Source organism: Populus nigra, chromosome 7, assembly GCF_951802175.1.
Source record: "Populus nigra chromosome 7, ddPopNigr1.1, whole genome shotgun sequence".
Classification (NCBI taxonomy): Eukaryota; Viridiplantae; Streptophyta; class Magnoliopsida; order Malpighiales; family Salicaceae; genus Populus; species Populus nigra.
The window spans coordinates 12393904-12415634 of record NC_084858.1 but is presented as its reverse complement, the minus strand read 5'-3'; the positions used below and the strand labels follow the sequence as shown (position 1 = coordinate 12415634).

The following is a 21731-nucleotide window of genomic DNA, read 5'->3' as shown; positions in this document are numbered from 1 at the left end:
TATAGTATGTAACTATAGCAAGCAAAATCTTTGTAGATTTTGACATGCCAGCAAGAAGGTTTCATCAAGTTCAACCTATTCATCTTTGTTTGTAAACTTTGGTAACTATTATAGATTATATATGTTTGTACATTGCTATCCATATTAATCTTTATCTTAAAAACCCACTTATATTCAACATGTTTTATCCCTTCAAGTAGATTAGCCAAGTCTTATACCTGGTTGGTATACATGTAATCAATTTCATATTTCATGGTCTCAAGATATTTTTTAGAATCAATATCAGATATTGGTTCCATGTAATTGGTAGGCTCATTAAGTATAAGCAACTCATCATTTTCTGCTTCTATAAGAAGTTCATATCTCATTAGTGCATGACATGTCCTACCAAATCTATAAAGTTCTTATGTTTTTTTAGCTTTAGGCTGAAAATAAAATATTATAGCCTAAGGTTTAGGTTCTATTTAGATGTCAGTTCATGGTTATTGAACTTCTTTAAGTTTTATTTTCCTCTCACTACTCCTTTCAAGAACAAATTCTTTCTTTTGAAAGGTAACATATTTTGAGACAAATATTTTTTCTCAATAGGATGATATAAATAATATCCAATAGTTTCTTTTGGATATCTCATAAATTTATATTTATTTGACTTAGCTTTTAGCCTTTTCAGATACAATATGCTTCATATAAACGTCACATCTCAAAACTTTTCCGTCTCTTAACATTTCATATCTCATATAAAGTCTTATTAAAAGATTTTGATGGAACCCTATTTAAAAGGTAAGTAGTAGTTTGTAGGGCATAACCCTAGAAAAAGAAGTTGGAAGGTTTGTATAACTTATCATGGATTACACCATATCCAATATGGTGCAATTTCTCCTTTTAGAAACCTTATTATGTTGTGGTGTTCTATAAGGTGTCCATTTTGAGATAATCACATTCTCTTTTAAATAATCTTGAAAATCTTGGTGAAGTATTCACCGCATTTATTCGATTAAAGTATATCGATACTCTTTTCAATTTGTTTTTCAACTTTATTTCTGAATTCTTTGAATCTTTCAGATGATTTAGATTTTCATCAAATATATATGATCATATCTTATCAATGATCAAACATGTATATTCATGTATGGAACAAATCGTTACTGGTCCATATACATCTATATATGTATTAAACCTAATAATGCATTAGATCTTTCACTCTTTCAGTAAAGGGTGTTTTGGTCATCTTACTCAATAAACAAACTTTACAAGTTTCATATGATTCATAATAAAAAGGATCAAATATCCTTCTTTATATAACTCGGTGATCCCTGTTTCATTGATATGACAAGAACCGAATTCCTTGCGATGGATGATTTCAACTTTTGAAATTTGAAAAAAAAAGAATCCAGTCAATTTTTTATTGTATCAAATCATTCATATACGTGTAGATATGGATAAGATCTAGATTTTATAACATATAGAGATATAGGTTTTTTTATATGGATCCATTTGGTTCGTTTGATTTTTGCTCGAGCCGGATGATGAAAAATTATCATGTCCGGTTCCTTCGGAGGATGGATTTTTAAGTATTCACCTATCCCAATAACAAAAAAACCTGACTTGAATGATCCTGTATTAAGAGCTAAATTGGCTAAAAGAATGGGTCATAATTTCCCTTATGTAACACGTTGGGATTATTTAGCTACTATGTTTACAGAAGCGATAACAATAAATGGACCGAAACAGTTGGGAAATATTCAAGTACCTAAAAGAGATAGCTATATCAGAGTAATTATGTTGGAGTTCAGTCGTATAGCTTCTCATCTCTTATGGCTTGGCCCTTTTATGGCAGATATTGGTAGGCAGACCCCTTTCTTCTATATTTTTAGAGAAAGAGAGTTAATATATGATTTATTCGAAGCTGCCATTAGTATGAGAATGATGCATAATTATTTTCGTATCGGAGGAGTAGCAGCTGATCTACCTCATGGCTAGCTAGATAAATGTTTGGATTTCTGCGATTATTTTTTAACAAAAGTTGCTGAATATCAAAAACTTATTACACGAAATCCTATTTTTTTAGAACGCATTGAAGGAATAGGAATTGTTAGTGCAGAGGAAGCAATAAATTGGGGTTTATCAGGACCAATGCTACGAGCTTCCAGAGTACGATGGGATCTTCGTAAAGTTGATCATTATGAGTGTTATGATGAATTTGATTGGGGAGTCCAGTGGCAAAAAGAAGGGGATTCGTTAGCTTGTTATTTAGTCCGAATTGGTGAAATGACGGAATCCGTAAAAATTCTATAAATAATATGGATATTGATTATCTAATTTGTTCTTTTTGCAATTTATATTGAACTTGGGCATTTCAAGATCAGGTATATACAAACCATTTGTATAAGTACTAGATCCATAACAAATATCATTATTATAGAAGAAACAACATTTGCCCTTAATAACAATTTTAAATCCATTTAAAAATAGATACAATGTTTCTAAAATGTATTAGAATAAAATAACAATTATCAAGCTCTACTATCAGTCTATTTGACAAAGTTAATGCAACAACCTTTGATTCATTACTAACTCTTAGGTCTACTTTTCCTTTATTCAATCACAAACACACATGAAGTAGAAGCTTCAATAAGCTTTTTAGCCTTCACTGTTGGAAGATAATCTTTATAGTTCCTTCTATAGTGGTTTTCCTTGCCATAATAATGACAAGTACCTTTATGATTCATGATGCCCCATGTAAGCTTCTACATTTGGAATGCAAGACTAAGTTCACACTTAACTCGTGATCTATGATAAAGCCCTGTTGGCTCAATTTCTTAAAATAGTCAATCATTCTCAACACATAGGTGTTCACCAAAAAACTCTATCATCTTACAATGAAACAATTCCTTAAAGGTCTCATACCTCTCAATTATACTAGCTACATCAAACAATTTTTTAAGATGCATAATTATTATATAAACATTCATATTCCAATGTTGTGTTTGAAGTTTAAGTGACATGTTGGCTAACATCACATAATTAGCCTGCTCATCATCATCAATATGACATTGATATTCACTTTGTACTTTGTTATCAGTGTCCTCATCACAGATAAGAAGAATTTGAGTTTCAATAACCTATAACTTTCTTTGTTGTTTGAGAACAATTATCACATTTCGATACCTGTTAAAGAAGTTTGGTTTAGTCAATTTATTAGCATCAAGTATGTTATGTAGAGATATATTTATTTTACTCATGATAATCTATCAACATATTCATACAAAGATAATGAGTATTGGTATCATGCATAAATATTTATAACCATATTTAGATAAAAACTTTAATGATAATTTGGTCTTCTACTACTTTCCTGCAAATTAATAAAAATCACTATTAATTCAGGAAATTTCGCTTAGATCTCTTAGTGAGCTAAGATCCCATTTAATTTATATGATCTTAAGTAACTCAAAAAATAAATTAAATTAGATAGATAACATAGCTTATCAATTACATATTTATATAACTTCTAGATTAATTAGGTGACAACTCTCTGAAACATATCATATGTGTTTCACCTAACTACTTCCCCTAATCTTATGCGATCATAAGTAACTCATCCAAATCATATAAGTTAGTTAAGTAGGACTCGATTTTATAACATTAAACATATTTAATTAATGGTAATCTTGAGCAACTCAATAAGTTATCCATGAATATAACTCTGGTTTTATGCATATAAAATCAGAAGACAACAAATCATGTTCTCAATATGTACTTAATATTTTAATGAGGGATTAATTTTTTTGATTAAGTCTCATTCCATGGCATTAGTGATATATCATACATAACAATTATATATAAACATACAACCCTAACATGCCGTTCTAATTTGATGATTATGTACATATTTAAACTAATTTCATCGAGCCATTAAAGGAAATTTGGTGGTCAAAACCTAGGTAGTTGTTGCAAATATTCATAAGTCTTTTGTGAGCACCATGGTTCTAGCCTTTTTCATCGTTCTTTTGTCATCTTAGATTACAAAATAATTTTTTCTATCTAAATCCCTACATTTCTGAATAATTGGTTCAAGGTTGGGTTACCACAAACAACAAACCGTTCAAGTGTCTAACCTTCAACAGTAATCCACACGAACCATTAGTGAGAAATCTCATAAACCCTTTTAGAAGAGAGGGATTGGTATACCTTTGAGTGATAGCTCTTTTCTTTTACATTTTAGGTATTTTTTTATTGTACCAGATATAAATCACAATCCTAAATAAAATAGGATTAAACAAATTAATTTATTAACAATTCAACAATTGATTTATTTGTATTAGAAGATCAAGTATAATGTCTAGCAACCTATCATGATCCCTAAATATTTAGAAAAGTCATAATTGGTATGACTTAACTTTCAGTGATCAATTTCTCAGTGTAATTATTATCCCTTTATCAACAATGTTTTATTGTAGACATTATAGCATGAAGTGTGTTTACTCTGTCAAATCATGTTTATTCTCAATACCTTAGTCATTGATTATTTGAATAAGATTTGATACTTTTTTCAAATCTCATTCCACCTTGCGCAAGGATTTACAACCAATACTATTTAAGAACAGATGAATAATTTTCATTAATTCATCTAGGATGATGAATCTTCTGTTAATTACTTAAATACCTTCATATAAGGTATATTATACTCAATATCTACTCATTTGTTACCCTTGATTAGGACAATGTATGGTAGAATCAAAACATAACACTCCTTTAATAAGATAACTTCGTGATCTCAAGTATAAGAATCACTTACATAGTCGTCATATGAGCTTTTCCATAGATACAAATTATCTCTCTATATGAAATTCTCATGATGATCAATTTAGTGTACATGTCATCTGATAAGCACCTACATATTAGTTCTAGGTATCTCTTATACCTCAGCTTATGAGAACAATTGTTTCCTTTCATAAAAGAAAGATCATAATATGTATGAGTCTCAACAATTCTAATTAATGTTCAATCTTAATCAAGAATTGACTAGGAACATTTAGAAACAATGCTTTGATGTATTAGGAAACTCATAATTATAACTTTATAATTTTCTTTACAAAGCATTTTGGCCCAAGAACTTATTTTTACTTTAGATTCATTAAGAAAATATTATGTTCATTACTAAAATATTTGGTGAATATTAAAGATAAATAAACCTTTATCAATAAAATATATATATTTATATGAACAAAGTCAACATCACTTGTAACCAACTAATTGGTTGCATGGCATAAACACTAACAATGCAAGCTTCAGTTATTGTTACTGATAAATCTTCAACTCTAGAAGGGAACGAGAAATCTGTGTTTTGAGAAGGAATGGTCATAAAAGGGTGAGAACTTAGGAGTTCATTTTGTTATGTATGAGAAGAGGACTATATAGCCAAGAAATGTGTAATATTTCTCCCAATAATGGTTGTCATGGAAGTAGGACTATGCTAAAAGAAGTTTAAATGTCCACTTAAAGTTTAAAAAAAAACCTTCACACGTGAGCTTGATTCTAGTAGCAATAAAAACCCGAGAAAATAAATGAATGCTTACTTTCAATGTTTTCATGTGTAGCCCTGTTGAGTTGAAATAAGCATGGTTATTTTGGAAAAGTTCAAGTCATAATAGCATTGAACGAAAAGTTTTTTTTATCATATGGCTAGTCTTTTTTGCTTTTATTTTCCTATAGACTTTCAACATCATTTATTTTGTTGCTATATTGTCTTATAAGATGCGGTAAAGATGCGGTAATACCTTAAATTCTCAAGCTTTAAGGAATTAAGACTATGGGTGAAGTTGGGCATATTAAAAATTTGAGTAGGGAGGCTTAAGCTTGTTATCCTTTTTTTTTTTTTTCTGCAAACAAATAGTCTATGGTTATCATTTTACTCATGCTTTCTTTTTTTAATAATAATTACATGCTAGTAAATGTAGATTTACTATCGCTTTATAATAATAAAAAATTGTGAAAATTATTATTTTAATGAAATCTCCAATTTTTAGGGAATAATGTAAATTATTTTGTTAAAACTTTTATTCTGACAAAATCTCTTACTTTTAGAGATTAAATAAAAAATTTCGTTAAAACTTTTACTATGATGAGATCTTTTACTCTTAATTGAGGATTAATGTCAAAGATTTTGTTTAAACTTTTATTCTAAAAAAATCTCTTACTTTTAGGGATTAATATAAAAATCTTGTTAAAACTTTTATTTTGTTGAAATCTCTTATTTTTAGAAATTAAAATCAATTTTTTAGATGTCTCCTATATTTAGGTACCGGCCAATTTTTAAATAAATCATGAATAATCTTATAATATAATTAATATCATATACAAATTTAGAAAAACGCAAAACAAACATAACCTTTCACCGGAAAAGATACAATAATGGTGGTGTCTACTTTTAGAAATTAACATAAAATATTTTGTTAAAACTTTTACTATGACATAATCTTCTACTCTTAATTAGGGATTAATGTCAACCCCTGATGAGTAAACAAAGCTCTTATCCTGGTTTATGGTCAAGTTCGAAAGCCTAGAAAATGTATCCAAAACTCCCCTAAGAATTCTCAAAAAACCCAAGTCAACATGACAGAACATCATAAGATCATCAACAAAGTATAAGTGTATGATATGGTTCTATTCACTAATGGAACTTAAACCGCACATCTCAAGTAATCTCTCTAATAATACACCCCAAACCCTCTATGGCTAAGACAAAGAGATAAGGGGAGAGAGGGTCACCCTGCCTAGTACCTCTGGAAGACCTGAAAAAACCAAATGTAACAACCCTAACTTTTAAAACATTATACACATGGATAGGAGGATAAAAAAAGAAAATCCAAGGAATTTTTTTTAAGATAAACAAATATTGAATTACTCACATCAGTAGGTTCACATTATATAATTTAAGTAATAAAAAATCTATTACACAAGTTAAACAAAATAAACTATTATACAAATTTACTCATACAAGTCACAATTTATGGTTAAACATTTGAAAAGGGATTTCTCTATTACTTTATTAACCAAAATGAATACACAAAAGCAACACCAAATGTATAAATTAGAAGGTATGCAGATAAGATAAACCTGCATATAAATTTATAAAAACACTATAAAGTTGATTTAACAATTTAATATATTTAATAATTCATTACACTACACTAACAATTTCTCTTTTTAACAAGTTCACTATCCAGGGTTCTGATTCCAATTAATTCAATAATAGATTTTAACAATTACCCATTTAACAAAGCACGAGTTCTAAACCAGGAAACTGATTCAACAATCATCCATTCCCAGGGTACCAGTCTTATCACTAGGAAGCTGGTCCAACTAATAGCCCATTCACAGGGCACGAGTTCCAAACCGAGAAACCTGTTCAACCAATCACCTATTCCTAGGGCACCGATCCTATCACTGGAAAGCTAGTCAAACCAATAGCTCATTCACAAGGCCCTAGCCCCAAACCAGGAAACTAGTTCAACCAATTGCCCATTCCTAGAGCACCCATCCTATCATCAAGAAGTTGGTTCAACCTATATCCCATTCATAAGGCACCTATCCCAAATTAGAAAATTAGTTCAACCAATTACCCATTCTTAGGGCACCAATCTTATCACCAGGAAGTTGATCCAATCAATAACCCATTCGCAAGGCACCAGTTCTAAACCGGAAAACTGGTTCAACCATTAATCATATATAAAATATGCATAATAAAAAAAACCAAAAATTCAGACATGCATAATAAAATTCAGAATGCTCTTAAATAAATGTTTAAAGTGTTAAGCACCTACCTGAAATTTGTGCTTTGTTGGTCGTTCTCTACTGTTGTTTGGTTCCCATAGCCTCACCTATACCAATAGGTGCACTAGATTAAGTTCAAGCTACAATCATATACATACACACTCACTTTACAATCTATTTCCTCAATAATTCAACATTTTCAGTCAAACACATCTCTAAACGAGAAGTAACAATTTATGACTTTCAGATGGTTCAATATAAGTGTCTTTCAATTCTGTTCGGTATTTTGGTCATATGCAGAGCTCCAAGACTTGATTTTATAGAGGGTTTTAATTTATAGAAAATTAAAACATATATCTATGACTATGATGCACATGAATAAACCCTGTTTTTCCATCTACATACCTAAATTCATAATTTTCAGCAGCACGGAAACTTGTCCTGCTGATTTTTGTTTAGAACCTTTGTTGTTTTTTATTTTATATCTAGCTTTTTGTAACTCCAATTTAAGCAAGGTCAGTTGTGTTTAAAAGGTAACACCCATGTCTATAACATTGATGAGTAAAATTATTTCAAATTCTATCATCTTAAGGTCTAAATCTTAGTGAAAAACCGAAATACAAACTGTCCTTTTTTTTATTCCTAAGTTTAACAAGTATCTTCTTGTTTCCCATGCCTTTTTTCCATCATTTTCAGCACCCATCAACATATAACACCTTCATATATTATCATTTAACATAATCTAAACCCATCAATCTCATTAAATACATTATTTTAAAATGAAAATTTTCTCTACTAGCCTATTTTCCATCCACCAACTATATCAAATGTCAACATCTCACCATCTATATCAAATATCAATATCACACCATGTAAACACAATTTCATATTCAAATTTCATAACCCATAAACCTCTACTAAAACAATTTTCAACAACTCAATCATTCAAGAAAAACATAAAACAAAATAAACTAACTATTAACAGAGTTTATTACCTCTTATTCAAAAAAATTATGAAGTGAAACTTGGAAACCCACACATTTTTCTTCCCCTTTTATTTTTTTCCCAAACCGTCTCCTCTCTCCAGCCAATCTTTTGGTTTTCTCATATTTTTCTTCTTAACTCCCCCTCCTAACACTTAGTGTGTATTTAGTATTGTGGTAACTTTTGTATTTGTGGTTTAAAAATAGTAAATTTTAAAAAATCACTTTTAGTGTGATTGGTTTGATTAAAATACATGTTTGATTAAAATTATGGTTGAAGTTATTGTCTAGCAAAAAGCATATTCAATATGTTTTAGTTAAAACTGTGGTTAAACTGATGTTATAATAAAATGACCAAAAAGGACTCGTAGTAATTTTTTATTTTGCAATTGTAATCTAAGCTTTGTGATTTACATCTCATCAAGAAATCCATTCAAACTTGCCAAAAAAATTGATCTTTTGTTGCTGGAATCAAGCATGCTTGATGTAGATCTATACAAATGCAAACTCTCCAAACTCTTAAAGACAATTTGTAGCTTTTTTGTTTATACAATTGTTTCTTTAACTAAGAAAAATTTCAAATGTTGTTTTGGTCTATGTGTTTTATCAACAATAAAAAAGAAACAAGTAAAAAAAAAAAATTCAGAATGAGTGGTTCACTGGAAGCATGTAAAAGTTGCTTCACCAAAAACTGAGGTGAAACCTCATTTATTGGCGAGTCGCATAAACCAAACTATAAGTTTATTTTGTAACCAAACACCATGCAAATGAGGTTGGGCAAAAATGCAACAGCTATTGCCAAAACAAACGGTCCTTTAGATTGCTTAATCTAGCTTTTTGTAAGTTTGGAATGAATTTGCAAGGTTTTCCTCTAAAATATTTTTTTCTCTCTCCTTTTTCTTTCTTGCCTTGGCCGGCCAACACTCTAGGAATTTCTACAGATTTCTTCTCTATTTATAGCAATAAGTTTCCTTATTTGCATCTTGCCTCCTCTCACTTTCTTTATTTTCACATTAGTCCCTCATGTTAACTAAACTTCCATATTAACCCCTTATATTTTATCTTATTTTTAGATTGACCCCATCATTTTTTTTATTTATACATTGGCCCCAATATTTCTCTTATTTATACATTCGCCCATGAATTCCTTCTCTTACTAAACTCTTTAGTTCTTTATTATTGTTTTCAATTTTATTTTTTATCATATAAACTCCTAATTAATTCCATTGAACCCTTCCACTCATCAATTATATTAATATTTATGAACTTCAATATTTTTTTCATACTAGGGTTTACACGACAATTCAAACTAAAATATCTTTTATTTCGACGGAACATAATTCCTCTCACCACATTTCCATTTAATTGCTTGAACCCTGCCTTTTCATATGGAAACAACTATAACATCCCGAGGAGGTTAAGTTTGGCATCCATTGGTTTCTTGTCCACGTTTTCCAATAGATGTTAGATGCTACATCATAATACACCCAAAGATGCCAGGGAGACCATTTGCTCTTGTTTAATTATGATTTAAAAGCGTCCATGGATTATCGATAGAACTTTGCTTCAGCCATAAACACTAGCCACTTGTACTTACATAATTAGTAGAGCAGGAATTTTACCTTTTCATCTCAGTGGAATTTTGTTTCTATATGAGGTGATCTATGGGGCTCCACGATATCGTAACTATCTAGCTACCTATCTTTCTAGAAACCTTTCCGTGATATCTTCTAGGTTTTGTCAAAAGGATAAACATAGTCGTCAAGGATTTTAACTTTTTCGGAGCTCGAACTTGGCTGTCTGCAAGTTATCACTAAACACATGGATGGCTGATGTTGTGCCAAGAAAATTAGGTAATTTGAGAGGTTGAATTCAAAGAATTAGAGGTATACTTAACACACATTAAGAGATGGCCATAAGGAGAAGACATTGCTTTCCACTTCTTTTTCGCGCTATCAAATCAAGCTTTTCTTAGTATGATCTTCGAGTTCTTTAACAAGATCTTGAATTCACTCTATAAATGCATCTTTCATACCTTTATACTAATGAAATAATTTCTGTTAACTATCATTACCTATATATAGGCATTTACCACATAGAAAATTAAGTCTAACCAATTAATTTATGCCCTAATGTTCTAAAAATGCTAGTTATAGTCATCCCAAAAGCCAGATATGTAGCTTAGGTGACTCATCTAGGTCGACTGTTTCGGGCATATTTAAATACCCCATTACCTTATTTGGCATCCTAGAACCTTCATCAGCTATTAAAATACACATCATTTACATTAAACAATTTCTAAAGCATGCATTTAAGGATAGTTTATGTCAACAGATGGTGTAATGGCATTGGAGCACAAGCTGTTTTCGAGGAAACAACAGCAACCCACTAACTTTCTTTTATCGCTAAATAAAGATTATGCTGTCTACAATCTCATTATCAAAGCTAGACAACAAACATTCTAGCTTGAGTTAAGATATGGAATCAATCAATAATGTTGGAGGCTGGATTTATGCTGATGATATACTGTACGGTATCATAGATTTAGTAGAGACAATTGTACACTGCTGATTGGCGAAGAGAGGGAGCTGGGTAAGCATATGGTAACACATGGATTCAGATTATAGGAGGGAAGGAATGATTGCACTGAGGAACCTGAAGCCAAAATAATGGTGGAAGACATTAGTGCTCATGAGATCATCATTTTAATTTGTAAAATAAAATTGAGGATTCTAGCTGCATGACTGATTGAGGAGGTATATATATAGGGGAAGACTATATGCACGTTTCATGCAAATTTGAGACAACATACAGTTTTGGACAAAAGTAAAGCAACATAGTAGCAATGATGGGTAGGGGAATTGCTGAGCAAGGGTGGAGGAAGGGTCCTTGGACTCCTGAAGAGGATAAGTTGCTTAGTGAATATGTGAGCTTGAATGGTGAGGGAAGGTGGAGTTCTGTTTCTAGGTGTTCAGGTAAGCTCTCTTTCTAGGCTTGATGTTTGGCAAATGTAATCACAGCAAACATCACCACTGGCTTGCTATATCAAAGGGGGAGAGATAAAAACAAGAAAGCCACTATAGCTATTAGTAAATTAATTATATACATACACTCTTAATTTTTGGGTGGGAGAGGCAAAATTTAGAGTTTATCATTCATTGGTAGACACTGATCATGCTTTCAGCTTTTGATATTATAAATCAACGCACGTACTAGCTATGTGCATACTTTGGTTGAAAAGAGTAATTTTCTCATTAATTGTTAATTTTAGTGCTTAAACTTTGACTTATTATTGGTTTTACCAGGCTTGAATAGGAGTGGAAAGAGTTGCAGACTGAGGTGGGTGAATTACCTTAGACCAGGACTTAAGAGAGGCCAAATAACACCACAAGAGGAAGGCATCATTATTGAACTACAAGCTCTCTGGGGCAACAAGTAATGCATTTTGTATCCCCCCCTTTATAAAATCTTTCTTTCTTGGTTTTTTTTTTCCTGTCTATTTTCATTTCTCTATAAACTATTATTAATAGTCCATACATCACCAGGTGGTCAACTATTGCTAGATACTTGCCTGGTAGAACAGATAATGAGATAAAAAACTATTGGAGAACCCATTTCAAGAAGAAAGATAAATCCTCTCAGAAACAAGAAAAGCGAAAAGCTCTGATTCTCAAACAGGAAGTGCAGCAGCAGCAGCTAGAAGCAGGTGAAATGAAAATGGTCAACACCATTGATCATGTTAAGATGCATGAAGCACAAGAAATGTATTTCATGTACCACAATTTGGAGGATCAATGCTCGCCTGTGATGACTCAAGATGTCGCATCTTGGGCAGACTTTGTTGTTGAGGATTATTATGGACTATTAGGGGGCTTGTGGAACTTAGATGATCATCCACAAGGTTAAATTACTCATACAAGTAACTGAAATAAGATATCCATGCAAAATCAAGCAACAACTTGTTCTTTTGGATAGGACTCAAAGAATATTTACAGTAGAGGGTACAATTTCTAATAATGGTTAGAAAATGTTGATGGTGACATATTTTACTCATGTCTAACTTGCTTAGAGGATGTTGAAACATTATTTTTATGAGAATTTAATAAATGATGATGAACTTTTATTAAAGATTGTGGGTTAGATTTATCTGTAACTCTACAATTATATAGATGTTGCTGTTTACTGATATTTCTTTGCTTTACAAGTCTTTCAACTATATTTTTTATCTCACTAAAATTTAGTGGGGGAATAAGAATGTCCTCTCCACCAATATTGTTTGCTTTGAATTGATTTTCTCTCTAGACTTCCTAACATAATTTTTTATATATACAAAATCCTCCTAAGAATAATCTGAATGATTTAAACTTGAAGAAATGAAGAACAAGAGAGAAAAAGTGTAAAGTTTTAATATGAGGAATGTGAGATGAAGCTTGGCTTTGTGCTTTGAGCCATACGTCAATATATTATATTTATAGATATACATTGTAACTATAAGTTGGTAAAATACAAAAACGAACTCATTCTAAAGAGAGGGCACAATATTAGGAGGCTCAGTCAAATTGCTAATATAATGGATATTGCAATCTGTTGTTGCTGCATATCCTTCAAGATATTGTTGTTGCATATCTAGTTGCTATCATTCTCCTAGAGTATCTGATGATCTAACATCCCCCTTCAAATTGATGAGGCGCGAACAAACCATTAATTTGTGCTTCAAAACTTGAAATCATTGAGCAGATTGTCCTTTTGTAAAAATATCAGCTACTTGATCAAGCGTCAAGATGTGTTGGACCTTGATATCACGATTGCAGACTTTCTCTTGAATAAAGTGGTAATCTATTTCCACATGTTTTGTTTGAGCATGGAACACTAGATTTGATGTTAAAGCAATTGCACTAATGTTGTCACACCACAGAGTTGGTGTGGATGAAATACAAATACCAACTCTTTGAATAACATTCGTATCCAGTATAATTCAGTAGTAGCTAGATCCATTGAACGATATTTTGCCTTTATACTAGAGCGGGACACAATATGTTGTTTCTTAGAACTCCAAGATACTAAGTTACGACCCAAGAACACTCCATAACCGCTAGTGGACCTTCTATCATCAGGATTGCCTACCCATTTGGAGTCACAGTATTTATGAATGTCAAGGAAAGAAGGAGTGTAGTATAAACCATCATTGATTGTTCCTTTCAAAACGTAGAACCCTTTTCATAGCCTACCAATATGACAACCTTGGTTGATGCATATATTGACATAATGGTTGACAGCATATGTTATATCCGGTCTTATGATTGTGCAATACTGTAAAGCCCCTATAATATGTCTATAATTTATGGGATCAGATAGCACTTCACCATCAAAGCTAGATAGCTTTGTACCTAAAACAGTATGAGAGGTAAAAGGCTTGGCTCTAACCATTTTGGTGCGATGTAATAGATCACAAATATATTTGGTTTGACGTAAATGAAGGCCTTGTGAATTTCTATCAGCTTCCACACCTAAAAAATAAGATAATGAAACAAGATCTTTGACATGAAAAATGCTCTGCAGGCTTCAGATTAGAGTATCAATTTTGATGGAGCTTGAACCGGTGACCAAAATGTCATCTACATAGATTAAGACAAAAAGTTTTGTGTTGTCAGTATGTAAAGCGAACAAAGAGTAGTCATTTATTAATTTTTTTGAACCCAAGTTCAATGAGATGCTAAGATAAACGTTGAAACCATACTCCTGGAGCTTGTTTGAGGCCATACAAAGATTTGTGTAATCTTCAGACAAAATCAGGTTTTGTATCATCAATAAAGCCCCATGGTTGTTCCATAAACACTTCTTCATCAACTACCCCCCTTGGTTTTATAGACCTTTTAAAAATTTATACAATTTTAATTTATAGAATTCAGAATTTCTATGCTATGATGTAATTATGAATTGATATTGTATTTAATGGGATTATGTACTAATATTTTTATGAAAATAATACATTGAGACAGTGGATATAGATTGGATAGACATCGTAAATGTTTGGAATGAAATGAGATTGTGCATGGGAAATTTGATGAAATAGTTAAATTAGGTATGTGATCATCACCCGAATTGTATTTAAATAGTGTTGATTTTGTTTGTTTTTTATTGTCAATATTTTGTTAGATCAATAAATACATATTGTATGTTAGAAGAATAACATAAAGAAAAAAATACAAAAAAAAGAAAGATATAAAGGTACTAATGTGTTGAATTTATTAGCATCCATGAGGGGATGACTAAATTTATTGGTATCCATAAGGGGATGGCTGAAATTATTAGCATTCATGAGGGGATGGCTGGATTTAATGGCATCCGTAAGGGGATGGTCTGATTTATTGGCATCTATGAGGGGATGGCCAGATTTATTAACATCCGTTAGGAGATGGCCGAATTTTATTGGCATCCATGAGGAGATGATTGGATATATTGGCATTCATAAGGGAATGGCCAAAATGATTGGCATCCATAAGGGGACAGTCGGATTATACTTAGTGTTCATAGAATCAGTGACTAAGAATAAGATATGTAATGATACTTGGTGACCGTGATATTAGGATTAAGGATAAGAAAGGAACGATACTTAATGATCATAGTATCGGTGACTAAGGATAGAATATAAATTGATAGTTGACGATCAATTATCGGTATCTAAGAATATGGAAAGTGTTGATGTTTAGCCGCTAAAAGAATGATGACCAAGGAAATGAACTATGATTTGATTAATCATAGGATAATGATGTAGGTTCTCCTTTCCCTATACTTCTATTTAAGTTGATAAGTCATTTAAATTAAATTGTGGACAATAAAGGTTACTTCCTAGTTGTACCTAATAAAAAGGGAATTTATATTGTTGTCTCATTTTTTAATGGAAATCATTGTGTTGTTATTTACAATAAATAAAAATCTGTGTTGTTTCCAATAAATGGAAATTATTATGTTTTTGTTTCTAACTGGGTAGAAACTATGGTGTTGTTGATTCTAATAAATGGAAACTATTGTGTTGTTATTTCCAAGTGAGTGGAAACTATGGTGTGTAGATTCCAAATAATAGAAACTATTAAAACTATCTTGATTGTACAATGAAAACCATTGTGTAATAAGATGAACCAATGATTAAGAATGTATATGATAGAGGGGTTGATTGGCAACTAAAGATTTAATATTGTTTGATGCGCTACTAAGTTAAAACAAATGTTAAGGGGGTGATAATGTAATAAACAATTATGATACCTAGAAAATGAAAAATATGGTAATGTTACAAACGAATTATGTCAAATGATGATGGTGATGTGTAAATTGAGACTAATATACATGGTTACTTCAAGGATTGTACCCAAAAAAATTGGTAACTAAGGAAATGAAATATTAATTAGTTGATTGAAGAATCGAAAATTGAGTTGCTACGTAGTGATGTGTAATCGGTAACCTCAGAATTAAATGTATTACATAATTCGTCATAAAGACAACATCGAAAGTGACAAATATGAACTTGGACACCATAAGAGCTAGTGTGTAATATGATATGTATATAATGTAATCGATATTAAAAGAATTTTGGATAAGCATATTGATCTTTTTCTTTATGGAAACCACATCCATCTATTTTATGGCTAGTTGTTAAATTGTAATCTTATTCTATTTGCAATAATGAGCATAGATATTGTCATATGAGTTGAGATATTATTAAACTTGAGTTGAATGTGTTGAAAAATGGTGTTAAAAGTTTTAATAGACATAATGATTCCTTTCCCTCATGAAAAATCATGAGCATAAGTTTTCTTGATGACTAATAACTCTCATTATATTATATATGTTGCAGGTCTATGTCACAAAGTGGGTCAATGTTGATTGTGTCATTTCATTGTTTATAATTTTGTTAAGTACTTACTTTATGTACAATGAATTCTTATAATTGTGTTATAACTTCACCTGGAAATGTACTAATTGGTATAAGTGTACTCCCAGCATTCGATAATTAAGTTATAGTATCTTTTAAAAGCCATTTCTAATCAAGCAAGTTGAACTGATAAATGGTGTTTTCAAAATGCAAAGGAACTTTTTCATAAGAATCATGACAATGCAAACAAAGCTACTCCTATTATTCATGCTAACAAAAAGGTGCTAAAAAAAAGAATTTTTTCTCAAACAAAACCTCGAGTTTTCACTCGAGCCTCTTGCTTTGAAACCTAAAAAAAATGTCACTTCATCATGTTCCTTCACCAATTTCAATCTTGCTTGAATAAAAGATCAAATTATCTTTTTTTCCTTAAATATCAAACCCTTTGGGAATTGTAAGAAATTCAAAAAAAAAATGTTTTAAGCTTACATCGGATAAATTTCTGTCTTAAAAATGCACTAATTCATTTGAGCCATGAATAGTAAAATTTTGAGCTAATGCTTCCTCTCAAACTTTACCCTGAAAATTCTCAAACTTTACCTTAGTGTTGAATGACATGTCTTAGGATTACAATCAAAGAAACACTTTCAAACATACATCTCATGATTTCTTTACAACAATTGGACTTGAATGGATATGATACTTAAAATTTACGACTTGATTCCAAAGCAAGAAAGCAATTTTCAAACAAAAAAAATCGTTGTCCGAGTTTGCAAAGACCTTGACAACAATGACATTGACACTTCTCATATTCAGTGTGGACAATCCAAAGAAAAATTAGAAGATGGTCCATATAAGAAAAGGAAGGTAATTCATCTAATTGAGAAAAATCCAAGACATCATCATCCATCATTTGTGAAAAAATCTAAATATTTTTCACAACACGGACAGGTTACCTGATCACAAACCATAGGGTTGGCGACCCATACAAAGACCATTTATAGAAAATCCTAATTATTTTACACACCACGAGCAAGTTACCTAATCACGAACCATGGGCTAGTCACCCAAACAGAGACAATCCATGAAAAACCTTAATTGTTTTCACACCACGAGAAGGTTATTCAATCATGAATCATAAGATGGTTGCCCAAACAGAGACCATCCATGAAAAATTCTAGTTATTTCACACATGGGTGATTAGTACTTAAAAGTGTATTTTTATCAAGGTTTTATATCATTATTTTGCACTTGAAGTATTAATAACTCCTTAACTAGAGCATGTTTTATAATAATAGGTCTGATAATATAAGATAGCTTTAATTTATATTAAATGCTCATTTTAAATGCAGGCATATATAACAATTCAAAGGATTGATTGATGTGATTAACTATTGAAAGTGAAAGGACAAAGAAAATGCTAAGCTTAGAAAGGAGATACCGATTCAATTCAAATTGGAACACTGTTCAGTTATTGGATCATATCTGGAGCTATAGATCTTGAATTTCAATTTGATTTATATGGATAGAAAGCTAAGAAATAGTCCTACAATGTTTATGAATAGTGGAAGACCCAAATCTGTCATTTTCAAATCCAAAGTTTGGCCATAAAAGAGAAGTCAGAATCTATCCTACAATCCAGCCCGCACACTACTCTGAATTTTACCCATATCTGGAGTTCTAGAAGGCAAAATGATGTGAAATTTGGTGGGTCGAAGGAAAAGACAATTTCCAATAACTTTCATGAAGAAGACCTGCTCCAATTCTGACGGTAACAATGACATTTCATCCAAACAAGAGCTTGAGGGCTATCCACCAGCAGAGTATTTTAGACATATCTCAAGCTTTAGTGCTCCAAATGCTTTGAAATTTGGTGGGTGGAAGGAAAAGACAATTGCCAATAACTTTCATGGGAACATGTTGCCAAATTCTGATTTCATCAATGTCATTTCATCCAGCCAAAATGCTTGAGTGTTGTTGTCTACTAAGTCCACTAAATCAATAGTTGGCCACTACATCAATAATCAATTACCAAATGAATAGTTCTGAATTTTAGCCTATAAAAGAAGGCATTTTCCATTCATTTAGGAATCTTTTTTTTCAGATCAAGATCATGTTCTTGCTCTCTCTCTTTATATTTTTGTAATGCTTAAGTTTTGCTTTCATTAATCTCTTGTTCATGCTTTTCATTTCTTTTACTATACTTAGTTAACTTATATCATGTTTATGTTCTTATATTGTTTATTTATGTTTTTCTTCTTCATAATGTCTAGCTAAGTTAATTATGTCAAGGTGAAAAGGTTTCACTAATGGTGTTAGGATAAGTATAATATAAACTTAACATGGACTTTAATGTTTATATCCAAGAAAGTTTGCTATTAACATGTCTTATCATTTTTATCTTATTAATTCTTAATACCTTGCTTGTTAAATGGTTAATCTAGATTTGTGTTGTATAACACTCGGTACATCAAATACTTGATCCTTCATAGTCTTCGGCCGACATCATTGTTATGAAAGGAATTTGATTTGTTGTCAACATAAGTTAGCATCATGAATACCTGATAAAATTTATAAGTATGGTGTTATGTAAATAAGATGATTAATATGATCATGTTGATAATTTATAAAGAGTTTATACTTTACTTATCTCTAATACTATTAGTGGACCCTCTAATCTTGATATTTTTTTTATCATTGTTTAATCTTCACATTTATCTTACATCTCAAAGTCCTCTTTAACTCATCATCATCATCATCATTGTTGTTGTTGTTGTTGTTGTTGTTGTTCTTATTATTATATAGTTCACCTTCATGTGGTTCGACCCCGGTCTTGCTGGGTTATTTATTACTTTGACACTCCTGCACTTGGGATAAGACATCAACTCTTTAATTGTGTCAAGTTTTTAGCGTCGTTGCCGGGGAGGTAAATTCTTGTATAACTTATAATATTTATTTTATTTTCACTTTTCACTTTTCTTGTATCTAACTTTTGTTTCTTTTGTTTTGTTTCTTTTTCTTTTGTTCTCTTCTTCCTTTTATTCTCTTCCTACACGTGCATGAGAGTTTAGTCACATATATTAAGTGGTAGACTTTATAGGGTATTCTCATCATTTTCAGAAAATATGGCCGAAGAAGATAACCAATCACTTTCATTTCCTCATGCCATGACCAAATAAAGAAAAGTCAATCACAACTTTGAAATCTTTGAAACTTTCAAACAGGTAAGGATCAATATACCTTTGTTAGATGTTATTAAACAAATACCTTCTTATGCTAAATTTTTAAAAGATCTGTGCACTGTGAAGAGAAAACTGAATGTGAAAAAGAAAGCCTTTTTAGCCAAACAAGTAAGTGTCATTCTTCAGAACAATAATTCTTTGAAATATAAAGACCCTGGTTGTCCTACAATTTCTTGCTTTATTGAAGAACATAAAATTGAAATAGCTTTACTTGATCTTGGAGCTAGTGTGAATTTACTTTCATATTCAGTCTTTCAGAGTCTCAATCTAGGTGAGTTAAAACCAACTTCTGTAACTCTTTTACTTGCCGATAGATCTGTAAAAGTGCCTAGAGGAATAGTTGAAGATGTGTTAGTACAAGTTGATAAATTTTTTTATCCTGTGGATTTTGTTGTCTTGGATACACAATCTGTTAAAGCATGTAATTCAATTCCTGTTATTTTAGGACGTCCGTTTCTTGCAACTTCTAATGCATTGATTAATTGTAGGAATGGACTGATGAAGTTATCATTTGCAAACATGACATTGGAGATGAATGTTTTTAACATTTGCAAGCAACTTAGAGATAATAATGATTTACAGGAAGTAGACTTTATTCTGAAATTAGTTTATGATCAATTTCAAACTACTTCTAATGAAATTGAGTTTAATGAATCTAAAGATTTGCAAATGGTTTATTTCCAGAAAGAATCAAAGGCAAGTAATTGGAGACCACAAATTGAAGAATTGCCACCACGATCAATTGAGTCTATACCTTCAAGTGTTCAACATCAAAACCTGATTTGAAGCCGTTACCATTCAATCTCAAATACTCATTTTTGGGAGAAAATGAAACTTTTCTGGTAATAATTTCTTCCAAACTTAATGCACATCGAGAAGGTAAGTTATTACAAACTCTGAAAATGCACAAAAATGTATTAGGATGGACCATAGCTGACATAAAAGGAATTAGTTCTTTGATTTGCACACACAGGATTTATTTGGAGGAAAATGCTAAACCCTCTAAAGAAATGCAACGAAGGTTTAATCCTAATATGAAAGAAGTAGTGAGGAATGAAGTCATTAAGCTTCTAAATAATGGAATCATTTATCCTATTTCTGACAGCAAACAGGTAAGTCCTACCCAAGTTGTACCCAAGAAGTCTGGAGTCATTGTGATAACAAATGAGAAAAATGAGTTAATTCCAACTAGGACTATTACTGGTTGGCACATGTTCATTGACTATAGGAAACTTAATTCAATGACTAAAAAAGATCATTTCCCTTTACCTTTCATGGATCAAATCCTAGAAAGAGTTGCAGGTCATGAATTTTATTGTTTCCTAGATGGCTATTGATTAGTACTTAAAAGTGCATTTTTATCAAGGTTTTATATCATCATTTTGCACTTGAAGTATCAATAACTCCTTAACCAAAGCGTGTTTTATAATAACATATCTAATTATATAAGATACCTTTAATTTATGGTAAATGTTCATCTTAAATGCAGGCCTATCACATAAATGAAAGAATTGATTGATGAGTTGAAGTACTGAAATTGAAATGACAAAAAGATGGCCAAAGAGATGCTGGTGCAGTCCAACCTGGAACACAGTTCGGTAATTGGGTCATATCTGGAGCTGTAGATCTTGGATTGAGGTCCATTTTATATGGATAGAAAGATAAGACATAGGCCTACAACTTTCATGTGGAGCCCAAGATTTAACAAGGCCGTTTTCAAGTCCAAATTATAGCAACAAAGAAGTCCGAATCTGTCCTGCAGCCCAGACACTGTTCAGTGTTCAGCCCATATCTCGAGTTCTAGAAGTCCAAATGATCTCAAATTTTTATCCTGGAAAGATGAGATAATTTCCTAGAACT

The 21731-nt window shown here is 31.4% G+C and overlaps 2 protein-coding genes across 2 annotated transcripts; both read left to right on the top strand.

The window, feature by feature from the left end:
* Positions 1–1644: 1644 nt before the first annotated feature.
* LOC133700056 (NAD(P)H-quinone oxidoreductase subunit H, chloroplastic-like) lies at positions 1645–2295 on the top strand. Its single transcript, XM_062123620.1, is given in 1 exon segment — positions 1645–2295. A coding segment is annotated over 1 exon segment (651 nt).
* Positions 2296–11607: 9312 nt separating this feature from the next.
* Positions 11608–12887, top strand: LOC133700055 (transcription factor MYB48-like). The gene is made up of 3 exons (XM_062123619.1): positions 11608–11685; positions 12031–12194; positions 12305–12887. The coding sequence occupies exons 1-3, from the start codon at positions 11608–11610 to the stop codon at positions 12663–12665; spliced, it is 603 nt and encodes a 200-aa protein (XP_061979603.1). The 3' UTR covers positions 12666–12887.
* The last annotated feature ends 8844 nt before the right edge of the window (positions 12888–21731 follow it).